We start from the raw sequence: 24,456 nt of genomic DNA, 5'->3' as shown, positions 1-24,456 counted from the left end.
GAAAACTGATTTTCATTCAAACAAGTCAACATAAACTACACATTCGAGTTAATCGATAAAATCGATTTATCGCCCAGCTCTATTGGTATGGTAATATAGTAAAATAAGCTCAATGGCTACTTATAATGTGGCTGCTTTTTTTTTTTTTTTTTAATTAATAGAAAGAAGCAGCGAACATTGGAAATGTCAGGTATGGTTTACTAGTTGAACAGAATCTTATTTTAGCAATGGCACAAAGATGTGTTACTGTTCAAGTCTCGGTGTTTAGATCAGTGTGCTCAGTAATGTGTCTTTGTCCATCACTGTGTATATTGCAAACAATATAATGTTGTAAATAAAATACAAATAATCAAAACCCCCATTATTTTATTCTCCTCACATTCTTTCTTACCTGCCTCACAGTCACACTGATGGCTCATTAGGGTGACCACCTGGCAATAGATCTGTTGCAGGATACAGATGTGATTTCACGGGACAATGCGTGACACGTGTGAGACAGATACCTTTACTACTGTTATGCTATGTAAATACTGATTTACATCCATTGGCATATGGGCTGATGTATGTTTTTGAGTGCACACATGCAAACGAGAGAAAGTGCATCCATTTTGTGTGAGAGTGAAGAGAATCCACCTGTGAGAGCAGAGATTTTGATGCGTCCCTGCATTTCAACAATGCGCTCTAGACATTTGTCATTAAAATAACGTCATAGAAACCACCCCAAACAAACTATTAAAATGAGAAGAAAGTTACATCTGAAAGCTGCAGCGATTTTTTTAAATAGGTAAAATGAATGGAGAATATCATGTTTTTCCGTGGGCGCTCGACCATTTCCGTTGGTTGTGCTAGATAACTTAATGAGGTCCTTAAATCCTTTGCACGGAAACTATGCCACAAAAAGAATAAACAAAAAGTTTTCTTAAAAAGGCAAACGAACACATGCACGTTTTCTTAATATGACAATTAAAAACCAACAGAATAACGAAAATGCGGGACATATTCTCAATATGTGACGTGCGGGACAAGAGGTCAAAATGCTGTGCGGTACGACGCAAAGCAGGACAGGTGGTCACCCTATGGCTCATTATGGTCATTGTCTCTCAGGTGTGAATCACTAACTATTCATGGCCATTTTCACTCCCTCTCATATGGCCTTTCTAACACAAAACATGTCTTACAAAAGTTAAATCAATAAATTGTTTTCTGTTAATGAGTGAACAGGAGGATTTTCACAACTTTTTGTAGCAAAAACGTCTTGGTTACTCTCATAACCCTTGTTCCCCGAAGGAGGTAATGGAGACATTACGTCGACTGATGTAATGGAGTCCCACTTGGGGGCCCAATCACATCTGAGCTTAAGAAGAAAAGGCCAATGAACACTGGCGAGTGGAATTTGCATTCCAAGCCACTCCCCCGTACATACAGGTATATAAGATGGCGGTGTGCATCCACTCATTCAGGCTTTGTGCCGAGGAGCTGAGACGCAACCCAGCATTCAGCACAGTTCAAGATTGTGGCATGAGGGACATAACGTCTCCGTTCCCTCCTTCAGGGATTGAGGGTTACAAGAGTAACCGAGACGTCCCCCCTCAGTCAGACACGTTCAACGTTACTTCGATTGACGTCATGGGGTCTCTCTGGAAAATTCCACAGCCTGAACTGTGTTACGTAACTGAGAAACAAATGCTGATAGGCAAGCATGTCAGAACAAATGAGACTTAATACATAACCTTCCCAACGCCCTGAGAGCCAAATAAGGGACCCAGGTTTCTGAAGCAACCGTTGGGGGGCGGAGCACATGACAGGATGTTGAGTCACGTGGAAAGTTTTCTTTTTTTTTTCCTTTTTTTTTTTTTTTTTTTTACACAGAAGGGGAACACGGTGGGAATGAACCATGGAAAAATACGGAGACATGATGCCACAGCTGGAGGGGGAGAAGGAGGCCCCCTGCAAGCACAGTAGCAAACTACTCTGCCTAGTTCGAATTTGACACTGGTACGCCAAGGTGATGGCATCTACCACCCAATGGGCCAACCTGTGTTTGGAGAAAGCATTCCCCTTCTGCTGACCTCCAAAGCAGACAAAGAGCTGCTCGAAGCATCTAAAGTACTGGATGTGTTCCACGTAAATGCACAAGGTACGAACGGGACACAGCAACGCTGGGGCCAAGTCTGCCTCCTCCAGTGGCAACGCTTGCAGGTTCACCACCTGATCTCGGAAAGGAGTGGTGGGAACCTTGGGCACATAACCGGGCCGGGGTCTCAAGGTCATGTGAGAATCAGCCGGACTAAACTCAAGGCACAATTTGTTGATTGAGAATGCGTGCAGGTCCCTCACCCTCTTGATAGAGGTGAGCACGATAAGGAGCAAAGTCTTAAGCAACTCATTTTAGCTCAACTGAATCAAGCGGCTCGAAGGAATCTCTCTGAAGACCCAAGAGGAGCATAGAGAGATCCATGAGGTGATGAGGTGTGTCCTGGGAGGAATCAATCTCCCCGCAGAACCTGATGATCGGGTAATGCTTCCCCAGGGATGAATCATCCACTGCTTCATGGTGAGCCACGATGGTAGCGGTGTACACCATATGTAGGGAAAGCAGCACAACCGACCATGCATCTCTGAGAGTCGTCATAGAGCAACACCATTTCAACAAATAAACCCCTCTTCAGCATGTAAACCTACCTCGTAGAGGGGGCTCAAGCCTGATTGATCTAAACTATTACGGCCTACAAAGGCCATTGAGACAAAAAAATCGAGACACGAAAGTACGCACACTTCAGGCCAATAGCTGCAAACCAGTCCTGGGGCTGGCTGGACCCACCGGTGTTCCTGGGTATGATGATCCTGGGACAGTAAGCCCTGAAATCAACTTGGCCGGAAGGAGGGCTCTGAGCACCTGGCGAGCTGAATCGCATGGCCGAGTAAGATAGTCTGGAAGCCAGCAAGACAGGCTGGAAGCATAAACCACGCCCACATTCACCATACAAGCCGAATTAACAGAGCGGAATTAACGGTGGAGCAGTTAAGGAGATGGCTCAACCCGGGAAGCATAGCGTCCCGAAGAAGAGATAAGCTGCAGATCCCAGGATCACGTAGTGAAGTTGCTGGAGTGTGAGAAAGCAGCGCGTGCTGCCACCCAAGTTTAAACGCCGAGACCATGTGCTGCGCCTGGGCATGAGGAACCAATGCGTCACTTACACTCAGAGCCCAGCAAATACCCAGAGATAAAGGAAATTGTTCTTAAGAAAATTGCTCTTTTATTGAAAGGGTGGGTACTGCTGACCCGGAAGACAGTGGCGGCAGCGAAAGAAAAGCCTTTGGCCCTCAGATCCTGAATCTCCTGGTAGCCCATCTCAGTGACGCCCGCGGTCTTTCGAGAAGACTCAAGGGCCCCAAGAGATAGACTGCGCCCCCTGCCTGCAGTCAGCTCACCGCCCCAGCAGAGGGGTTATTACCCAGGATCTTTCAGGGGCGGGAAGAGTAAAATTGCCTCTGTCTGCAGCCTGTTAGACGGGGGCGTCGAAAAACTTTGTTGGCGTCACACGTCTCAAACAGGTTCAGCCAGAGATAGCGCTCCTGGACCATGAAGATGGACATCACCTGACTGGGGGATTGCGCCGTGACTTCATTCACTTATAGAGTACACAAGTTCCTGTATCAACCCCAATCAGAACTACCCTCATGCGACTTTTAATGTTTTGGCCTAGAGCTTCTTTAAGCTTGCAGGATGGCCATGACGTGCAGGTGGCCTGGCCCACAGCGTTGTAAGCCTAAGCAGCAGTGCTGACAAAAGTTTACAGACTTTGGATGCAAGGCACGGACGGCTCCACAGGTGGCTCCACCTCGGAACGTCAATGCACCCCCTGCCGCGTGGAAGATAGTGAGGAAGGAAAAGTGTCAACATTTAAAAGTTTAATGGTGTTACGTTGAGAGGAGTCAGATTTCCGTGGGGGCTGGCCTGACAAAACATTCCTGACTGTAATCTTCGAGTCTCCCGTGCCTTTAACCGAATGCAGTGCTGGGGGCATGCGACCCGCGAGACTGAACTGGTTAAAACGCAAGGGCAGCCTCAGAATGAATTAGAGCCGCGACCGAAGCGTAACAACAGGCATGCACTCTATTACCGGGCATGAACCATCCACAAATGCCGTCTCAACGCACTAATAGCCCAGACATGTAAGACAGCAATCATGTCCGTAATGAGAGGTAAGGAGTCTACCACACCCAGAAGCTGACAGTCAGAAAGACATCTTGAAAGATGCTGTCAACAACCGTGTATGCTGTAGGAATTTGCTCTTTTAGGCTGGATTGCCCAGGGAAGAACCGCAGCACTTATCTGTGCTCAGCAGGGCGATCTCTCTGCTGAATGCAAGAAGGGGTTTCCCTCACAGCTGAGAAACTCCCTCAGTGACGAAAGGTATCTTCTTTCTTCTTCATAGTAGCAGCTCACAAAGCGACTGGCTCCGAAGCAAAAATCGGAAAATGAATGAGTGGATGCACACCGCCATCTTATATACCCATATGTACAGTGGAGTGGCTTGGCATGCAAATTCCACTAGCCAGTGTTCATTGGGCTTTTTTCTTAATCTCAGAGGTGATTGGGCCCCCAAGCGGGGACCCCATGATGTCAGTCGACGTAACGTCGAACATGACTGACTGAGGGGAAACTCTAATCTGCCACACCCAGTTCTCAAAAGTAAAAATTTTTGTTTTTCACTAACCACACATAAAAGTTGTTTTCTCAAAAACACAAACTTGTACATTCATGCTGCTCACATATTATTGCAGCCCAGTTTGTGCTGAATACAGTGTAATCAGTGCAATTGAGCCATTAATATGTTTTTAAGATCCTGAAAAACAGCACAAAATGTCAGGGCATGTCAAAACTTCTCCAGGGCCCCAAAACACCCTCAGAGCCCAGCAAATAATAGATTACACTGTACCAGATTTTTTAAAACCTAAGCAGACTATGAAAATACTAGGTGTCACACAATTAGGTCTAATAATTTAGGTCTCTAATCTTCAGCAGAGAAGTGAATTATACCAAATCTTGTCTTGTAAAAATGACTACAGCCCCACCGACTACACTGAACATTAATGTGTGTTGGCATTGTATGTACAAACCTACCCTATAATGATAAAACAATAAAAAATCCATGCAGTGGTTTTTAATTAATCTGTAAAAATAATATTCCCTTTTTCAAATCGAGCCATTCTCAGATGCCTGTCATTGTGGTGTCACACCCACAGAGGACACTCCCACATTAGTTGATTGACATGAGCTCTTACCTCAGATCAGTTGTAACAGTCCAACCTCCATGTTTTGATGCCAGAGCAGGGATGTAAGTTAGACAAGAATTGAGCGATTGAGGTGTTGTGTCCCGACATCTGAGCCGCTGAAGATGCAGTGGATTACGTTTGTTTGTGAAGGGAATGCGCCTCCCGATCTACATAAATGCGTCTATGTTCGCGCAAATCATTTGTGATCCAGCTTCACTTACAGCAGAAGTGAGTATAAGGGGCTTTTTATGAATCTTTACGATCGCCTTGCCTAATAATGTGCTAGTTAGCAAGTTTAGCGGCTAAATGCGGCTAAAGTAAACAGGCTCGTCACTTCACAGAAAGAAGAGAGGGGCGGGGTGAGCAGAGCTCATTTGCATTTAAAGCAGCCTAGACCAGAATGGGATGATTTTTGCAGAGCTGATTTTGACAAGGTAAAAAGCGTGTTGTTTTACACAACTATTGAGAATTTTTAACCAAAGTATATTATAGACTTTTCATTAAGACCCTAAAGAATCATATCAACTTGTGGAAAATGGGCATCTAATGACCCCTTTAAGAATATATTCCAAAAAACATCCTTCTTTTCTTTTATTGAATGACTGATCTAAATACAAAATCTAAGAATAATTAAAAAACAAAACAAACGAACAAAAAACAACAACAACAACATCATCATGCAGAATTTCTTACTATAGGACAACCATCAGCTTGTCTTTAATCCTAAAAGGTAATATGTTTAATTTAATGGGTCATTTAAAATATAAATCATTACAACACAACATTAGAAGACAGCCTTTGATGTGTTTGAGTTGATCAGCTGATCAGTGTCTTTGGTAAGAACCACCAAACAGGTAGACAACATCAAAGCAGGAAAAAAAGACATTCTTAAGAAAATATTTGAGGACTTCTTAAGATGCCTTTAAGTAATTTCTTAACTTCTTTCTGTGAATCAGACCTGTAATCAGCAATATGTTAAATCAGCACCCAAATTCAGCAGTAATTAGGGTCATATGTGTTTATCACTTGACGGCTTCAAAGACATGGCTGAGATAATTACAATAGTTGCCATATAATCATTCCTGGCTACTACTCAAGTGATTGACATTTGTAATAGTATGTGTTGGTTTTCTTGTAAGTATGAGTGTGTGGGTTGCTTTCAGTTGCTAATGTCGTCACGGTGAAAAGCCTAGTACATGCTGGAACGTTTCCATCTTTGTTTTACGGAATTTTGGTAACAGATAAATTGATTGATCATTCTTGCCTGTAGAATGTTGTATTTTTGGATTCTCTGGCACAGGAAAGGCATGCAAAAGCAAGTCTAGTCACATTGATTTCCATAGCGCTTTATAAAATACTGATTGTCAAAGCAGCTTCACATTGATAAACAGGAAACAGTATGCATAAGTTGTAATATAAGTTGTATATGTTGTAGTGTGTCCAGCAGGTAGTAGACGACTGGCTTATCAGTGGCCTTAAGTACACTGAATGTCCTTCGTGGTAAAACTGCATTTTGGTCCCAGCTGGTCCTGGCACTACGCTTTCATTGCTGGCCGTAGGAAACCGTGCCGAGGGCTTGTCTAGACGCCAAGGTCTTCGCTGAGGAACTGTCCTCAGGGTTTGTGCAGTTTCCGAGGTCTTTGCTGAGGATCTGTACTGATGGCATGTCTAATTGTCATGGCCTTCACTGATATTCAAGGGCTGTGTTGTGGTCATTCCTGAGTGCAGGTCCACCATCTGGTCCACCATCCGGCTGACCACAGTAACCTTGGGATAAGGCTGAGAAAGACAGACTAATGCAATTTTTTGCCATTTCTCTTATGATGAAACATGGGTCTTTAAACTGACAGAGTGTGTCTGCTTCCTAAACAGTGCTATTGTAAGTAGACTGTTCCAGAATTAGGTTTAAAAAAAAAAACTGCCCACAGTCAGTTTTGATATCCTGTTTATTATCAACTGGTCATCATTTTGAGATCGCAGTGGACGTGAAGACCTATAATGCGATAAGAGCTTGCTCAATTACTGAGGAGCTAAACTTCAGAGATTTATATGTAAACAGTAAGATCCAGAACCAGGCCGATATGGTCATACTTCTTGGTTCTAGTGAAAACTCTAGTTGCTGTGTTTTAGAGCAGCTGGAGTTTGTGTAATAAACCTACAGGGCAACCATCCAGTAAAGCATTACAGTAATCTAGCCTTGAGGCCATGCATGCAGAAGTTACTGTTACTGCACTGGAGACTGAAAAATCTTTTTAGAATGGAAAAACATGGTTTTACAAATGCTGGAAATGCTGCTTTTAAATGACAGACTGCTATCAAATAGCACACCTAGGTTCTTGACTGGCGACACAGATGTGATATGACAGAATATCCAACAAGAGTTAAGGAGTATTCCGCTACCTTTTAAATTGGTATGTTTTGTTGGGCTTCTAAGAAATATAGGGCTGAGTATCATCAGTGTAACAGTGACAAACAACTCCATGTTTCTTAATGACATCTCCCAAGGGTGGAATGCATTTGTCCTAAGTACTGAGCCTTGCGGGACTCCATACCGAACAGTCAGATAAGTATGATTTGAAGCATGCCAACATAACACATTCTCAAAACACTTTTAATAAGATACATAGCATACAGGGTCTAACATAGATGCTGTTGGTTTGCATGATTTAGCAATTTTAGAGAGTTCTTCTTCTCCTGTAGCAGAGAATGAATGGAATTATTCCTCTAAGGATCTACAGTGTGATGCGATACTGTAGCAGATGGTTGCATGGTTACAGTTTTCTCTCTGATAGTATCAATCTTGTTAGTAAAATCAATCTTAAAGTCATTACTGTTGTACTGTTGGGAAATGTATGAACCTGTTAATGTTAAATTTGTTGTTAATTTAACCACTATATCAAATAAAGTGGTGTTTGTTTTCTTCTAAAAGAGTAGAAAAGTAAACAAATCTATCCATTTTTAAGGCCTCTCTGTAGTTAGGAATACCGTCATTCCATGCAATACTAAATACCTCTAGGTTTGTTTTCAGTGTATTTATTCTAATTAATACTATTATGAAGTAACTTTTAAAAATTCTGGTATAATAGTGTCCACTTGTGTTTAGGATATTGTTTTTTACACTTATGCTAACATTAGTATTACATCTCACTAATGCTACTGTTAAAGTAAGGATTTTATGAAGAACTATTGTTACTTTTCATTATGGCAACAACAAAGGATAATTAACAAAAGAGCTTTAAAGTTTGGATCTTATGAATGAAGGACTTTCTTCTCTTTAAATATATTTAGTTCCAATGAATTTTGATTCCAGTGTTAGTTCAGGAGCCCTGTGGCCTAGGGTGTAAAGTGACAGTGCTGTCAAATTTGCCCGGCAAAACAAACAAGCAAATAAACCTTTAGAAGCCCAAATGCTATATTTTGAAAATAGGAGTAATATATTGCATCCCACAGTGTTGTGGGTGTTTTATTTGAAGCACAGGGTCAGGATCCTGTGTCTTGTGTCTAGTCTAGTCTGAAGATCTTGGCACATAGCTATGCACCATTGGCCTCTTTTACAAAGACTTTAAATATATTGCAGTTCATGCTAGATTGTGAATGGCTTTAATTTTGAACAAGAGATACAGGGGGAGTGAATTAACTGTGTCACATATATCTCTTTGCTCACAGTTGATTGGTCTGTTTTGGTTTGTGATCTCTTACCCAGAATAAAACCTGCTGTGGAGCAAGTTAGCCGAGTAAATTACCATGGTACATATATCCGTTGCAATAAATTCACTCCTCTTTTATCTCTTGCTCCAACAAAGGCAGGTCACAAGTGAAAGATTTTTTTGTTACCTATTACTTTCCTTAATATTTTTTATATTATTCTTAATTCGTTAAGGGCTCACCAGAGGGGCCCAATGTAGTCATTTTCATGTATGTATGTATGTATTTAAAAAATTATACTGTTTGTAAATAATACTTATGTAAGATTTTGTTTGCTTGCTAGTGGAATAAATATTTACCTACACATTTGACCATTGTGCCAGAGTTTATTTATTGTTATGATATTGGTGTTTTTAGGATTTAGATAATTAGTGTTTTTGGTTGCTCCTTATTATAGTGTTTTTTTTTTATTATTTTTTCTGTGATTTGTTGAAATGGGATAATTTACTTATTTTGGGTGTTTCACATGAATGAAGCGTTTGCTTGTTTGTTGCAAGCATTTTCAGGTGTGAGTAATTAGTGAGTATATATACCTTATTTTTAATGTAAAACAGCACAACCATTTATAAATTTAAAGTGTGAGATTTCTGGTGTCATTGGCAGTTATTGTGCCTGTACAAACACAATATAAATCCATAATAATGTTTACATTTTAAATGCTGTAAATACAGTGTGTCCATACTGTACGTTTCAGCATCTATGGTATAAAATATACCATTAGATCATTTAAGGTCAGCCTTTTTTTACTTACCAAGGATGCTTTAAATAAATTAAATCTGACTTTTACATCCAAATTACACACACACACACACAAAACCTTTCTACTTTCTATTCATCAGAGAACCCTGAATAACAAAAACTGTAATGCTAAAAAAAAGTGTTACACATTAATTTTAGACTTCATGTTTTTTTTGTTTTTTTTTGGACTTTATATTTAGAAAATATGATTTACTCAATGTATGCTTAGGAAATGTTTTTTGAATGTTTACAGAAAATAGACTCTGATTATCAAAGAATGCTTCTAAACACATAGATATAATGCAGTATACCCTTTTTGTGTACAACGGTTTTCCATGGACAATTCTTAATGATCACTAAGTGTAGTAAAAAAAAAAACAAAAAAAAAAAAAAAAAAATACAAACAAACAATATGAGAAGCCTATTTGAACCACTATGCCTGAATTATATTATTAGACAAACATGTCTGTTTTAATGACTTGAAGTTCAAAGAATAATTCTCTGTATTACAAAGCTGCATTTTGGTAAATAACTCAGTCCTGGAGGACCGGCGTCCTGCAGAGTTTAGCTCCAACTTGCCTCAACACACCTGTCTGGAAGTTTCTAGCATGCCTAGTAAGAGCTTGGTTAACTGGTTCAGGCGTGTCCATCTGAGGTTGGAGCTAAACTCTGGAGGACACCGGCCCTCCAGGACCGAGTGTGGGCACTCCTGGATTAGTTATTATATTGTGTTATTGTGGATTTAGTATTTAGATACATGTCTAGATGGACAGATACAGATAAAGCACTTTTTCATTTACTCACCCTCATGTGTTACAAAATCAGTTTTTTTGATAAATAATGATTGACACTACTACTTTTTTTAGGAATAAATTTGATTGGACACTAATATTGACACAGTTAAACTTTCATCATCAGCAGCTTTGCCACATCTTTAGGTGGTGAATGATTATTTAGCCATTAATTGGATTATTTGGATGGATCCTTCTTGTAAACCAAGAAAAATACACTAATAATTAATTACCACCAATAATGTATCTTAATCCATTTAGTGAGATTCTCTATCTTTTCAGAACGTGGGTCTACAACATAATTGACTCTCCACTGAGACCATAGAAATGTGAGTCATTTGGTTCTGTGATATACCACGCTACTCAATTAACAACAGTGCCTCACCAGTGAAACGTTACATGATTAAAAATAGTGATCAAAATGCGGGTATCTCACATTAAAGGTCATTTTCTACGATTTTTCAATAAATAAACAAATCTTTGTTCGTTTAATCAATGATCAAAACCGTTTTAACAAAATCTCAAATTTATATGTTTTGTATCTTAGTGTGTTGGTACTGACACATTTTTTGTCGTGAATACTACCTCAAATCAAACGACTTGTTGAGGAGAGAGATGCTGTTACTTTTTACTTCATCAAAGATATCAAACTTCTCTTCATGGTGAATGATTGACAGCCAAACCACCCAATCACCATCTAGTGAACACCATAGCAACTGCCTAGCAACACAATAGCATTGTGGCAGCGAGTTTTGCAAATTACGCTCACATTTTGTTCCAAAAATGTAAAAATTAAGTTCATGTTTACAGCTGAACAGTATTAAATAATGTGAAGGGGGGAAAAAAAAGCCAATGCAGCCTCATCAGCGTTCCTCCTGTGAGCTGTAGAAGACTGATGAGCGAGGCTGCATCGATCAGGTTAGCTGAATATCCTGGTGTAGAAGTGAACACAAAAGAGTTCCCATGAGGCCCTGCTCTGGCCTCAGCCCGCGTCAGATGGAGTCAGTCCTGCGTGTTACACCTCAATACAGAATTCACTTTCAGCTGCGCTCACCGGGGAATACTATCGGCGGTAATTCCTCCAGAGTTAATGCTGCCCGAGCAGATGGCGGCCCGTATCAGTGAACACCGTGAGCGTCTCAGACCTGTGCCTGATTTATTTGAGAATAGCTGTGTGTGTGGCGGCCCGTCGGGAGGAAATCCTGCAGCGATAACCCGGTGGAGAGCTGCGTGGATGTTTAGCAGCATCAGGGGATGGGGTGTTTGAAAACGCTCCTGCAAAGATACTGTAGAAAAGTGTAGAAGGCTAAATCAGACCGCCTGCAAGCTCAGCTCCTGGCAGCAAGTTTGATGCAGAGAGGTTGTTGGTGAAGAGCTGTGGCCTCGCTTGTTGTCGATGTGTTCTTTCCTGGGAAAGCTTTGAGAAAAAGTCTTTGAATTTTTCAGTGGATCCCCTAAAAGAGTGCTTAATGGGCTCTCGGCTGGTAACAACGCACCCATAAACAGACGTGCGGCTTGACTCGCGCACATACATATAGCTTCTTGTAGCTTTTTACATAAAAACGTCTCTGTGCAGTGCGCTTTCAGGAGTTTGCTTCAGCTGTTCTTTATATGCAAGTTCTTCTGAGTTTAAAGCTTTTACATCAAGCAGGGGGCCGACGTTTTCTAACACAGGGAAACTCTGGTCCCCTTGGTCTTTTTTGTGTGTTGCCTAAATGTAAGTGTGTGGTTGCTTTTTAAGCGTTATAAAGCCTTTTTATCTTTCCATGATATCACACACATCTGGAAGAGTCGATTTAGAGGGTTTGTTCTTCAGGAGCACGTCAACAAAATGTTCAGTATAGGATATGGTCTGTCATAAACGTCTTGGCTACTGGGTAATCGTGTGTTTGAATGATGTAAAATGAGTTTGACGCTAGAGATGTTTTTGATGACAATATTCCATTAATTGAATACATGAAATCATGTAAAAGCTAACTGATAAAGAAAAACATGCATTGACGTTCGCTATACGACCAAATCATAACAAAAGCAACAGCCGCCAAAGACATTTGACCAAGGCTTTGTAGAATCCTTTGTAGAATCATAAAATGGCCACAGAACACCATGTAATTGGTGCATAAATGTCACTAGATCAATGTTCTTCAGCTTTGTGTGCTCCATACCTTTATAGCAGTGAGGCTGGCCCTACCCAGTGGATGTAGTTTCTGTGGACCCCATAAACCCTCTGCTGTGATTCTCACGGTCAGTCATGTAACATCAACATCCATCTCTTCTGTAACACCCATTTCACACATGAGCCATTTGCAGTACATATGTGGTACATATCAACCATTCATGTTGATTTAAAGTTGCAGTCAGAACTCACAGTTTTCTCTACAAAGCTGAAGCTATTGTCCCTGTTAAATAAACAAACAAATAACAAAAAATCAATATTATGCAGTGGTGGCTGGCGGAAAATGTTCTAGGTAGGGCACCACATCCAACAGTTTTAGCATATGTCCCGTTATGATTTATCCTGGACTTGAAACATTTAAATAAAGATAATTGTTTTACCAAGTTCAAGATTGCAGATGCAGAGTTAAGCTGCAATACCAAACAGGACCACACGGAGATGCCAACAGACCACTATACCAGTTGCCTTAACCTGGCTGTATATAGACAGATCCATTCAGAATTATTAATCAGAGCAAAACATAAATTGACTATAACATTCTGAATTTGTCGAATGTGGTGATCAGCTCAACATGATCAGTGAACAGTTTCTCTGTCAGAGTGAGTGTTCGTGTCTGTGTTTGAGTGTCTACATAAAGTCAAGTCAAGTCAAGTCACCTTTATTTATATACCGCCTTTAACAATACAGAATTGTGACAAGGCGGCTGTACAGTATTAAATAGGAAACAGTACATCAACAATGCCAAAGGCAACATTAAACACTCACATTATAGGTAAAGGTAGTTAATCAAAAACAATAAAATAAAATGCAATATTGTGTTAAGAGAAAGTGTCCCCAACTAAGCAAGCCAGAGGCGACAGCGGCAAGGAACCAAAACTCCATCGGTGACAAATGGAGAAAAAAAACCTTGGGAGAAACCAGGCTCAGTCGGGGGGCCAGTTCTCCTCCGGCCAAAGTTCCCGTGGTCTTGTGCCGACAGCCGTCTAGGTGATGTGGTCTTTAATGTGGATCCGTCTCTGGGGCTCATCTAGTTGATGTGGACTCCGCTGACATTCAGGGCTGTAGAGGTCGTCTCTAGGTGCTGATCCACCGTCTGGGCTGGGTTCGGACTGGATCCGGGGGACTGCAGTGACCATCTGATCTGGATACGGACTGGATCTGGTGGTTAATGTGACCTCGGAATAAGAGAGAAACAGACTAATATTAGCGTAGATGCCATTCTTCTGACGATGCACTGAGTACATCGGGTGTTATGGGAAGTGTTCCCGGTTCCGGTTGACCTAATTAGTGCAGCCTAACAATCCTTTAACGGATTTGAATAATAGAAGTGTGTTATATGTAAGCCAGGTTAAAGAGATGGGTCTTTAATCTAGATTTAAACTGACAGAGTGTGTCTGCGTCCCGAACATTGTAGGGTAGATTGTTCCAGAGTTTGGGCGCTAAATAAGAAAAAGATCTGCCGCCCGCGGTTGATTTTGATATTCTCGGTATTATCAAATTGCCAGAGTTTTGAGAACGCAGCGGACGTGAGGGACTATAATGCGATAAGAGCTCGCTCAGGTACTGGGGAGCTAAACCATTCAGGGCTTTATAAGTAATTAGCAAGATTTTAAAATCTATACGATGTTCACGATAAACACCATTGACCACTGCAAACTACTGTAAAAACACGCTTCTTCATAGAGTGTCCATTATAAAACTCTTGCCAGACATGCGACCATACTGAAATGCACTTGTGCAAAAAGCCAACAAAAGCGCACATACACAGTCTGTTTGTTTGACAATTAATCGCCCTATCGCTCTCATGAAGAAACCGCCCTCGATCTGCTGTATGTATGCGGTGCAGAAGCAGCACACGCACATTGTGCTTTCACGTAAGATCAGTTCGCAGTGTATAACACATCTCGTACTCCAGCCCTTCATATCACTATTGCGGTGCTACACCGGGTGCGCTGCCGAGCAAGTTTACTATGTCAGAAAAGGCACACATACAGAGCTGATAAAACAGATAAATCTGTTTTGAGCTCATAACCAGGGAGATGCACAGGCTTCATGATGTGAGTCACTGTCTTTCACCCTCACGGGCTGATCGAGCCCCTATAGCACACAGAGAGATGAGTTCGTTCTAAAAGCATTCTGCAATCACTCTTTTGCTTCAGAACCATGCTGGCATTTCCTTTTCTGCTTTGTTTTTGTTTCTTTGGTAGTGTTTTGCTTCTTTTCTGCTAAGTATTGAACTTATTGGAATATATATGTGACTTTTACATCTATGTCACTCCTAAAATGTTGCATTCTGGTAGCTATTGGTCACTGGTAAACAGCTTCAACACAAGCAAAACTTGAGGGAACATTTTGTAGATATTCAAATGCTGATTCCTCCTCAGTATCTTTGTCCACCTGATTATCTGCCCATGAATTCGTCAGCTTCTGCAACACATCTTCATTGGCTCTCAGAGGACAGTGAGCTGTGTGGCATCTTCGTTATTATTCTTTGGTGCATAGAGATCAGTTCAGGACTGTGATCAGTTCATACTTGAATCTGATATTGGCCACATTTCAAAACATAACTTGAACATACATACATACACACACACACACGCGCATACATAAATAATCTGAGCAATCACAATGAACAAGTGAATTAGTGCTGAACAATCAGTCGTACATTAACACCATCACGATTTCTGCTTTTCACAGTTAAATAATGTGTGAGTCAGTGGTACTGGTGAGCTAGCAAGCAAGGCAAAAATACAAAAAAAAAATATTTTGTTTATGTTCATTCTCATTATGGTCTAAGAACAATAGACTGCAAGCTCTTTAAGGTTTGTTAAAGCTGGTGTGTCTCTGGCGAGAGTGACTTTTTGTGCATTGCTCACACTGTACAGACAGTGTTTTAAGAAATGCACTATAAACCTATTTATCCACATGATTTTTTGCAGTACAGGCATTTATAAAGCAGTACAAGACAATGAGACAAACTGATCACACTGCTTGGTAAAGGTTTGTTATGCTGATGCAGATTAAACTGTACAGTAGAGCTGATTCACTCTTCAAATTAAGCAGTTTAGGTTCTGGAGTTTGATATTTACACCAAGAATTTTCTAAGATTTACACATTCATATTATATGGCAAATTATCATCAAGTGGAATAGAGTAATCTGTAAATGGTATCAAGTTTCAATAGGATAAAGTGTAGACTGCGCAGGAATGTGCATTGTCCATTTAACATTTTATTTTTAATGGGAAATTTCAAAATCATTATCCAGTTACTTTTTTGACATTCTCAAGCATAAGGAAACTTAAGCATAACGCATAAAGCATAAGGATGCTTGTGTTTGTGTGTGTAAAAGTTGTTGGTGTTTTACTACCACTGTCGTGTTCATTTCAGCTGTAAGCTGCAGTAAAGTGTACTGTACTGTACACAGTAAGTATGTGCTAGAATCTGTAAACGCAGAGAGGTGCAGAACACGAAACACTATACTGAAAGTCAAGCTCAAATGTAGAATGGGCTCGGCAGAAAGGACAGACGGGAGGTCAGGCAGGCAGGGGTCGAGAACCAGGAAATCAGTCCAACATATCTAAAGTAGCAGAGGATGAGATGAGAGCAAAGTCAGGGACAGACAGAGTTCATGACCGGTAATCAGTCCAACAGGGCAACATAATCAGAAGGGTGAGCACAGCTGATAGTCAGAGAGAAGCACAAGTTCAGATCTGAATACTGGAACCCTGCACTGATCTGGGCAGAAAACCAGCATGAGATCATCACAAATAAACAGCAATTACTAGAGCGATCGACCGGCGACAGCAGAAGGTGAGCGCACAAAAACAAAGCAGCGCGAGCACGGATACGGGTAATAGTGAGACAAACAGGTGAAAAGCCAGCGAGCAGCTGATTGCCAGTGACATCACATCCAGTCCTGACAGGTGCGTTTCTGGAGTTTACAAAAATACAGGCAGAGACGCATTTTTCCAGTCACCCATGTTGCAATGATGACACACCGACAGACACAACATAAACATACTGTAGAAACAAAGTCTGCTCTTTCTTAAATATTCAGAAGAGATCGAGTTCTTCAACATTTCAAACACTTTGAACTGAAGACATCTGGCAGTCCAAAATGCTTCAGAATTAACTTCTGAAGAAGTTTTGTTCACTTGTTGTACTGGAGAGTTTTTTTTTTTTTTCTCTTTTTTCCTTTATCTTCCTTTCTTGCTGTATTTATTTATTTTTTGTTTCACACTGAACAAGCTGGATATGTTAAAGTTAAAAAAGGGAGTCAGGCCTCATTCTTCTGTTTTCTGGTTTCTTGTAGTTGCACACGACTGGAAAATGAAGCTCGCTGGATTTATGGTTCTCCTCATCAATTCAGCGGCCTCCATCAATCTCAAATACATCTCCAAGAGGAACTCAGGTATGACCGTTATTTTAATGCACTTACAGTGTTGTTTCAGACCAGGAGCATGCGCTGGAGAGTCTGATGTAAGCTGCCAGTGTTGTATTTTTTGGAGGTCGAGCCTCTCCTGCGGTTGGGTTCAGACTCGTGGAATGGTGGGAACGTGGAGTAAATGCAGAGTTTTCATCACTGGTGAAAAAAAGACACTTGGATTCTATTTGAACTGTTTACCGAAAAGTAATGGAGTGGTTTTTTGATGAAATTTCTCTGTGAACCGTTGTGTTTTTTCAGCAAAGAATCCGGGCTCTCCACACGATCACATAACTGTTTTTCTCCTGCTGCATTGTGTGTGTGTTTGTGTGTGGGTGCCGTGTGCGTTCAGCAATTATGTTATCAGCACCAAACGGGCATTTATGTGGGCGGTAAAAACACAGAGGCAATCTCGACTGTCAGTTTCTCACCCAGCCACAGATCTCAGAGTTTGGCATGTACGGTTTACTGTGCCACCAAATAAGCAGAAATGTTTCCTGCGCTTTAATATGCATGATTAACATGTGAGACACCAGTTTATAGCAGTGTGTGTGTGTGTGTGTGTGTGATGCTGTGTTAAGCGTTAAGTAGTAGTGCTTGATTGTAATAGCACGATACCAGCATCAACAGATTGTATGTTTTAGGATAAAGGACGAATATCTGGTTTGAAACTTTGCGTAATAGCACCGGGATGAAACTATGATTGTGTGGTATAGTATTATACAATCATGAATTGCAATTTCCAAAGCAAATCTAATGAATGCTTTAAAAAGAAAATGTAAATCACTTGTGAGCGATTGAATAAGTTTTATCTGAATAGGGTTAGATTGTGAGTCCCCCCTTTTTATTTCTTTTTGACTTTTATTGATAAAATATCTTTTTATATAATTGCAGCAAACATTACCTGTAACAAAACATTAAAGGGGTCATCGGATGCAAAGTTCACTTTTTCATGCTGTTTGAACATTAATGTGTGTTGGCAGTGTATGTACAAATCTACCCTATAATGAAAAAAATCCATGCAGTGGTTTTTATTTAATCTGTAAAAATAATATCCCCTTTTTCAAATCGAGCCGTTCTCAGATGCCTGTGGCGTCACACCCACAGAGGACACTCCCACGATAGTTGATTGACATGAGCTCTTACCTCAGACCCGCCCTAAATCAGCTGTTACAGTCCGACCTCCATTGTTTTGATGCCGGAGCAGGGATGTAAATATCTCTGATTGAGCGATTGAGGTGTTGTGTTGCTGGATGTAATAAAACATAGTGGTCGTCATTTACTCCCGACATCTGAGCCGCTGAAGATGCAGTGGATTACGTTTGTTTGTGAAGGGAATGCACCTCCCGATCTACATATATCCGTCTATGTTCACGCGAATCATTCGTGATCCAGCTTCACTTACAGCAGACGTGAGTATAAGGTTTTTTTTATGAATCTCTGCAATCACCTTTCCTAATAATGTGCTAGTTAGCAAGTTTTGCGGCTAAATGTGGCTAAAGTAAACAATCTCTCAGAGCAGCTCGTCATTCCACAGAGAGAAGAGAGGGGCGGGGCGAACAGAGCTCATTTGCATTTAAAGGAACAATCCATCAGAACAGGAGGGATTTTGACAAGGTAAAAAGGGTGTTGTTTTACACTACCATTGAGAATTTGTAACCAAAGTATGTTATAGACTTTTTATTAAGACCCTAAAGAATCATATCAACTTGTGGAAAATGGGCATCCGATGACCCCTTTAAGATATGTATGTTTTGGTAGTTTAATGGAAGGAATAATCCACAAACCAAATGCATCGCCACATGAAATTCTGCTAATGTCTTTCTGAAGATACAAGTAGCTGCATACATTTCCTTTGTAGACGGTATGTATGTCTTGAATTTGCAACTCTCACATCAGTTTAATTCTTCTGTTATCTGGTGCTTGGAGAGTTTTCATTTTAACCTTTTCTCCTGTCTTTCTAGTCACAGATAAGGTTTAATCAAAGCTTCTTTCAGCTTTGTCATTTTTGATTGAAACACACAATAATTTAATATTGATTTTAGGGAATCTGTCCGATCGAAGGGGGTTATGTCAGACGCCAATATTTCTCTGTTCACTGATAGCTTTGGTGGAAATCAGTTGCTCTCAAAGAGGTTCTTGCAAAATCTCACACATTACATCTTAGGATCCACAACAAACAAAGGGTCAGATTGACTAAACAGGGTAAGCTAGCATGAGAGCGCTATAATCCATAAAAGCGCCGGTGGGAGTGTAAAGTGCGGCTGATCTACTGACAATGAACAAATGAAAGAACACAGATGCAAATCATTTCAACATATATATGTCAACATAGGATGTCGTTGCCCCGACAAAATAATCTCGTGGCCACGACACAATATGACGTTCTTACGAGTTAATAAGTTGTGAGTTCATATCATATATCAGGACATTATATCATAACAGAGACATTTGTGACTGTGCCAAGGTCTGTACAGAAAGTCTCTTTTAAACCTTGTTCATAATTTGACCTTTTTTATGTCAGCTAGGGCAAAGTTCAGATTGTAAAATGTCATGCGGTGCAACTGTCAGCCTAGAACATTTGCATTTGTGTTTTAAACTAGTTTGAGAAAGGCATTTTCTTTTTCATGGACACGTTTTAGTCATTCATGTGTATAGGTGATATGTAGATATGAGAAAATGTGCACATTTTGAACATACAAATGCTGTGTGTTGCAGTCTATTTTAAGTCCATTTTAACACTTAGTTTAGAATTTGCAGTCTTGTCTTCTACATATACTAAATATAAATGATTAAATACATTATACATTTAACATTAAAGTGATAGTAGATCAGGCGTCTGCTATAGTCTGAACTTTCAGCACTATCATTTGTCGGTAACGCTTTAGATTACAACCCGCAAAGAACTACGTAAGTAAACTGAATTTACGGTGTATGTTTCTGTAATTACAGTGTACCTATAAAGAACGTACATGTCGGTATACGGGAACAATATGTTATATTTGGGTAATAAGGGGATAACAAACCAGATATTCAACCTGCAAAGAACTACATAAGTATACTGAATTTACGGTGTACGTTTCTGTGATTATAGTGTACCTATTAGTAGGTATGTGTAGGTATAAGAGAACAATAGGCTATGTTACGTTTTGGTAATAGAGAGTAACAACCAGATATTCAACCTGCAAAGAACTGCGCAAGTAAACTAAAGTTACGGTGAATGTTTCGTATTTATATTGTACCTACGTGTAAGTATAAGGGAACAATAGGTTACGTTTGGGTAATAACGGAGTAACGTTAGCAAACAAATATACAAATAATTTATAATGGAATTACTTAAAAACTTAACAGGTACCTGTTCTATTAAATCGTAAGTTTGGTGTATCTATACGTAAGCTTTTTAAAATTACTGGGAAATTATACTCTTGTTCCATGTAGTTACAGGGTAATTGTGCCTCTGCGGGCTGTAAATTAAAGTGGCGATTGTTCCCCTCTTGTTCAACGAAGTTACAGGGTTCAATACATAAACACACAATCTGAAAATATTTCTAAGAATATTTTTTTATGGTCGCTAATCCCACTTCTACCTCTAAACCTAACGTTAACTATGACTGAACAGTAATAAAAATATAAAAAACAGGAAAGTGCAATCACAATCATTTATTTATTGCAAAAATGTCAACAGCCATACAAGAAAGTAATCCAAATAACGATGCGTTTGCAGCCGCAGTCCTCTCTGTAGGTTTGAGGTGCAGTAGATGAGAGCAGAATTTAAATTGTTAATCGCTGAAAATATTATCCAGACTATTGTCTTGATCCACTCCTCGAAGGCGCCCGCGCGTCATTCCAACACATCTCACCAGAAACACGGCATGTCGTAATCTGTGACGAATGCAGGCGAGAGCCAATGAAAGTCCGATTTTCCTGTCGCAAAATGCACTTCAGCACGGGTTTACGGCTGTTGCTGCTGGACTCGCTGCTGGAGATGGAGATGAAGATCGCCGGACAAAGCCTTGAATTTGGTTCTGGTCCTCGCAAATCGTATGGATTCTGAAGATCTGGGTTACAGCACACAAATAAAATGGTTTAATTTGTAATTATGATGCGTGTTCGGTGTATTTTATGGTTCTATTGTTAGTCACAGCATGTTAGAGAAAACGCCTTTGTGTTCCACCACGGCAAACGAAGTTAATATTACATGAATGATTAAACGATTGCAGAAATATTATTGATTTTAAGGGTTTAACGTGTAGTCATGATAACATTATGTAGACCTATTCTTGGAAACGAGCTGGCAACAGAAACCACACAGAACAGAATGAAATGTTATAATTTCGTATTAAGTAAACGTTAAATGTTTAGATGATGTAAATATGTCAGTATTGTACATTTAGTGTCTGTAAAAATGTAAATAAATGTACATTTTGTAGAAACACATTTTACGTCGCGTTGTTATATGTAATTGAACCCTGTAACTTCATTGAACAAGAGGGGAACAATCGCCACTTTAATTTACAGCCCGCAGAGGCACAATTACCCTGTAACTACATGGAACAAGAGTATAATTTCCCAGTAATTTTAAAAAGCTTACGTATAGATACACCAAACGTACGATTTAATAGAACAGGTACCTGTTAAGTTTTTTAAATTATTCCATTATAAATTATTTGTATATTTGTTTGCTAACGTTACCCCCGTTATTACCCAAACGTAACCTATTGTTCCCTTATACTTACACGTAGGTACAATATAAATACGAAACATTCACCGTAACCTTAGTTTACTTACGCAGTTCTTTGCAGGTTGAATATCTGGTTGTTACTCTCTATTACCAAAACGTGACATATTGTTCCCTTATACCTACATGTACGTTCTTTATAGGTACACTATAATTACAGAAACATACACCGTAATTTCAGTTTACTTACGTAGTTCTTTGCGGGTTGTAATCTAAAGCGTTACCCATTTGTCTTCTCTCCAGCGCCAGTAGACTGATGTATCCAGAACAAAAGCCCTCTGTGAAGAACTGGGTTCCATCTCCTGATCGATGTTAGCTCTAAATAAATAAATGAATATTTAATTTTCACAGTAGTTATCTAAGTAATTAAATATTATTTAATTATCTTTAGCTTTGCTCAGTAGATGTTCATCAATCGAGCGATGCTCTTTTATCCACAGAGTGGTCATGATGACAGCAGTGCAGTGTAGGCGCCAACACATCTGGATATTAGAGAGAAAGATCTTTAATAAAAGCCAGTTATTATGGCTATTATTCTCTGGGATTGGCCTTATTCGATGGGTCGGCCACTGGACAGCTCTCACCTCTTTCCTGACTGGACGGATGGAAAGATGTGTATGAGACTCCTGTTCTGAAATTGTTCCCAGTCCGGCCCTGATTTTAATGTATGAGACAATCGGCCTAGCAACAAGGTGAACACTGCAACAATTACAACTGTAATGTAATTATCCTCTGTGAAACTGTTGCATAATATATTTAGTTAAGTAGTATCCTATCTTCCTATTTTTTTTTTATTCTTTCTCATCTAGTACATTTCTCTTACCTTTGTGTTTTTTTTTTTTTTGTTTTTTTTAAGCATCTATCAAAATATTTGTGATGACCATAAAATGATTACTGAAGGTCATTTCCACCACTGGAAATTGCAAGATGAGCTACAGTATTCTCATTTGTGACGTATTAAATGCATGTTGCCGCGGTCAATAGTGAATACAAGTCACACAGTCTTTATGCAAGAGCATGTGCACTTGACCAATCATAAACAAGTATTCCATATGGTGTTTAACGGTGTAGAGTCTTCTGTTCAAGGCCCACCATGCATCTGCAGTGTAAATGTAACCTTTAAAAGCTTTAATATCACTTTAATCAGCCAAACTGCCCTTGACAGTGAGTAAAAGCACAATTTTCCCTAGGAGAAACAACATGTCTTAAAAGCTGGAAAATAAGCTTCTCAGTGTTTTGCCTGAAGTCACCCATCAGAAAATTAATTTTCTTCTATCTACACCTTATGAGGGCCTTGGGAGTGTAATATATGTATTGTAATTTAATTATTAATGAGCCAAACAAAGTGTCCCTCAAGTGTCCTGAGATTGGGAAAATGCATCTGAGCTGCTTATGCTTAGAGAGAGTAATTTGACAAGAGTAAAGACCTGAATAAAAGGGATAAACAGATTATGTGTACAGTACAGTAAATGTAAATTAACTTCGATCTGAACAGCTAACACTAATGTAACGTGTGAGTCTGTAATGTCAGTGTTTGCGGTGCATTTGTAGGCTCCATTACAATGTGAAGCATCGAGCTACAATGACTCGTCAACTCTCATCAATGAGAAACACAATAGCCAAAACTGAACCTATTTTAACTTTGACCCCATTCCAGCTACATCTAACAGAGACATGTGGTATCTATACATCTGTATTCTAAAGGTGTTCAAACAATTTCTTTATCCTTCTGAGCTCATTTTAGAAGCTTCTCTTATTTACATCCAATATTGTCCACAGATATTGGCACCCTTTGATAAATATGAGCAAAAGGGGTTCTGGGACTAATTCTGGTAATGTTACTGGGTCCTGACGCCAGGATCAATATTCTGATATCGTAGTTCTAGCTGCTGTCTCTGACGGTTTGACCACTATTGTGCTGAACTAAAGCCCATTGTGAATGTAGCTTATGTTGGGCTGAACTCTGCCCAGCTTCTCTCAAAGAGGAGACCATGATGTATTACACAATCACTTGGGGTGGCTCTCATCTCATCTGTACTCTCCAACTCATCTGTCTCTGGAAGGAGTTTGGGATAAGTGACATGTGGCAGTGAAGTGCTGTGGGATGCTGATCTTGTGGAGCTCCAAGAGGCTCCTAAGAAATCTGGAACTCACAGACGAAGGTTCAGAAGGTCCTTAACAGTCTGAAACGGAGACTGTCTGGGCCAGAGACTCAGAACTCAATCTGCTTTTGTCTCTCTGGGATGCAGACTCAGGATGTGCAGCATCTGCTGTTGTCTCGCTGGGCGAAGACTAAACGTAGTCTGTTAATGTCTCTTTCCTCACAGGCCGGAGACTCAGAACGTGGTCGTACCTCTTGCTGCCTCACAAGCTGAAACTCAAAGCGTGCGATCTGTTATCTTCTGTTCCTTCACAGGCTTGAGACTTCATTCGTCATTGAATCTGTTAATGTCACTCTGGACAGACTGGAGACTCAGCTTGAGGTTGTCTCTTTATGTCTTCTACCACTCAGTCCAGAGAATCAGAGTGAAGAGTTTCTCTGGAAAGAGTTCAGAACTGCTACTGTGTGCAGAACAGCTACGCACAGCAGTTTCCATCCGCAGG

At 40.1% G+C, this 24,456-nt stretch overlaps 1 protein-coding gene across 3 annotated transcripts in view; it reads left to right on the top strand.

The window, feature by feature from the left end:
- The window catches only part of il1rapl2 (interleukin 1 receptor accessory protein-like 2), a 252,677-nt gene that overhangs the window by 12,080 nt on the left and 216,141 nt on the right, over nucleotides 1-24,456 (top strand). For all 3 annotated transcript variants that reach the window (XM_051128129.1, XM_051128130.1, XM_051128128.1), the window contains one exon: nucleotides 17,004-17,102. In XM_051128129.1, the coding sequence (XP_050984086.1) occupies nucleotides 17,021-17,102 (82 nt within the window). In that variant the 5' untranslated portion in view covers nucleotides 17,004-17,020. The remainder of the gene's footprint in view (nucleotides 1-17,003; nucleotides 17,103-24,456) is intronic.

Source organism: Labeo rohita, chromosome 14, assembly GCF_022985175.1.
Source record: "Labeo rohita strain BAU-BD-2019 chromosome 14, IGBB_LRoh.1.0, whole genome shotgun sequence".
NCBI lineage: Eukaryota > Metazoa > Chordata > Actinopteri > Cypriniformes > Cyprinidae > Labeo > Labeo rohita.
Note: the sequence above shows the minus strand (reverse complement) of the source record. Positions and strands in the feature narration are given on the sequence as shown.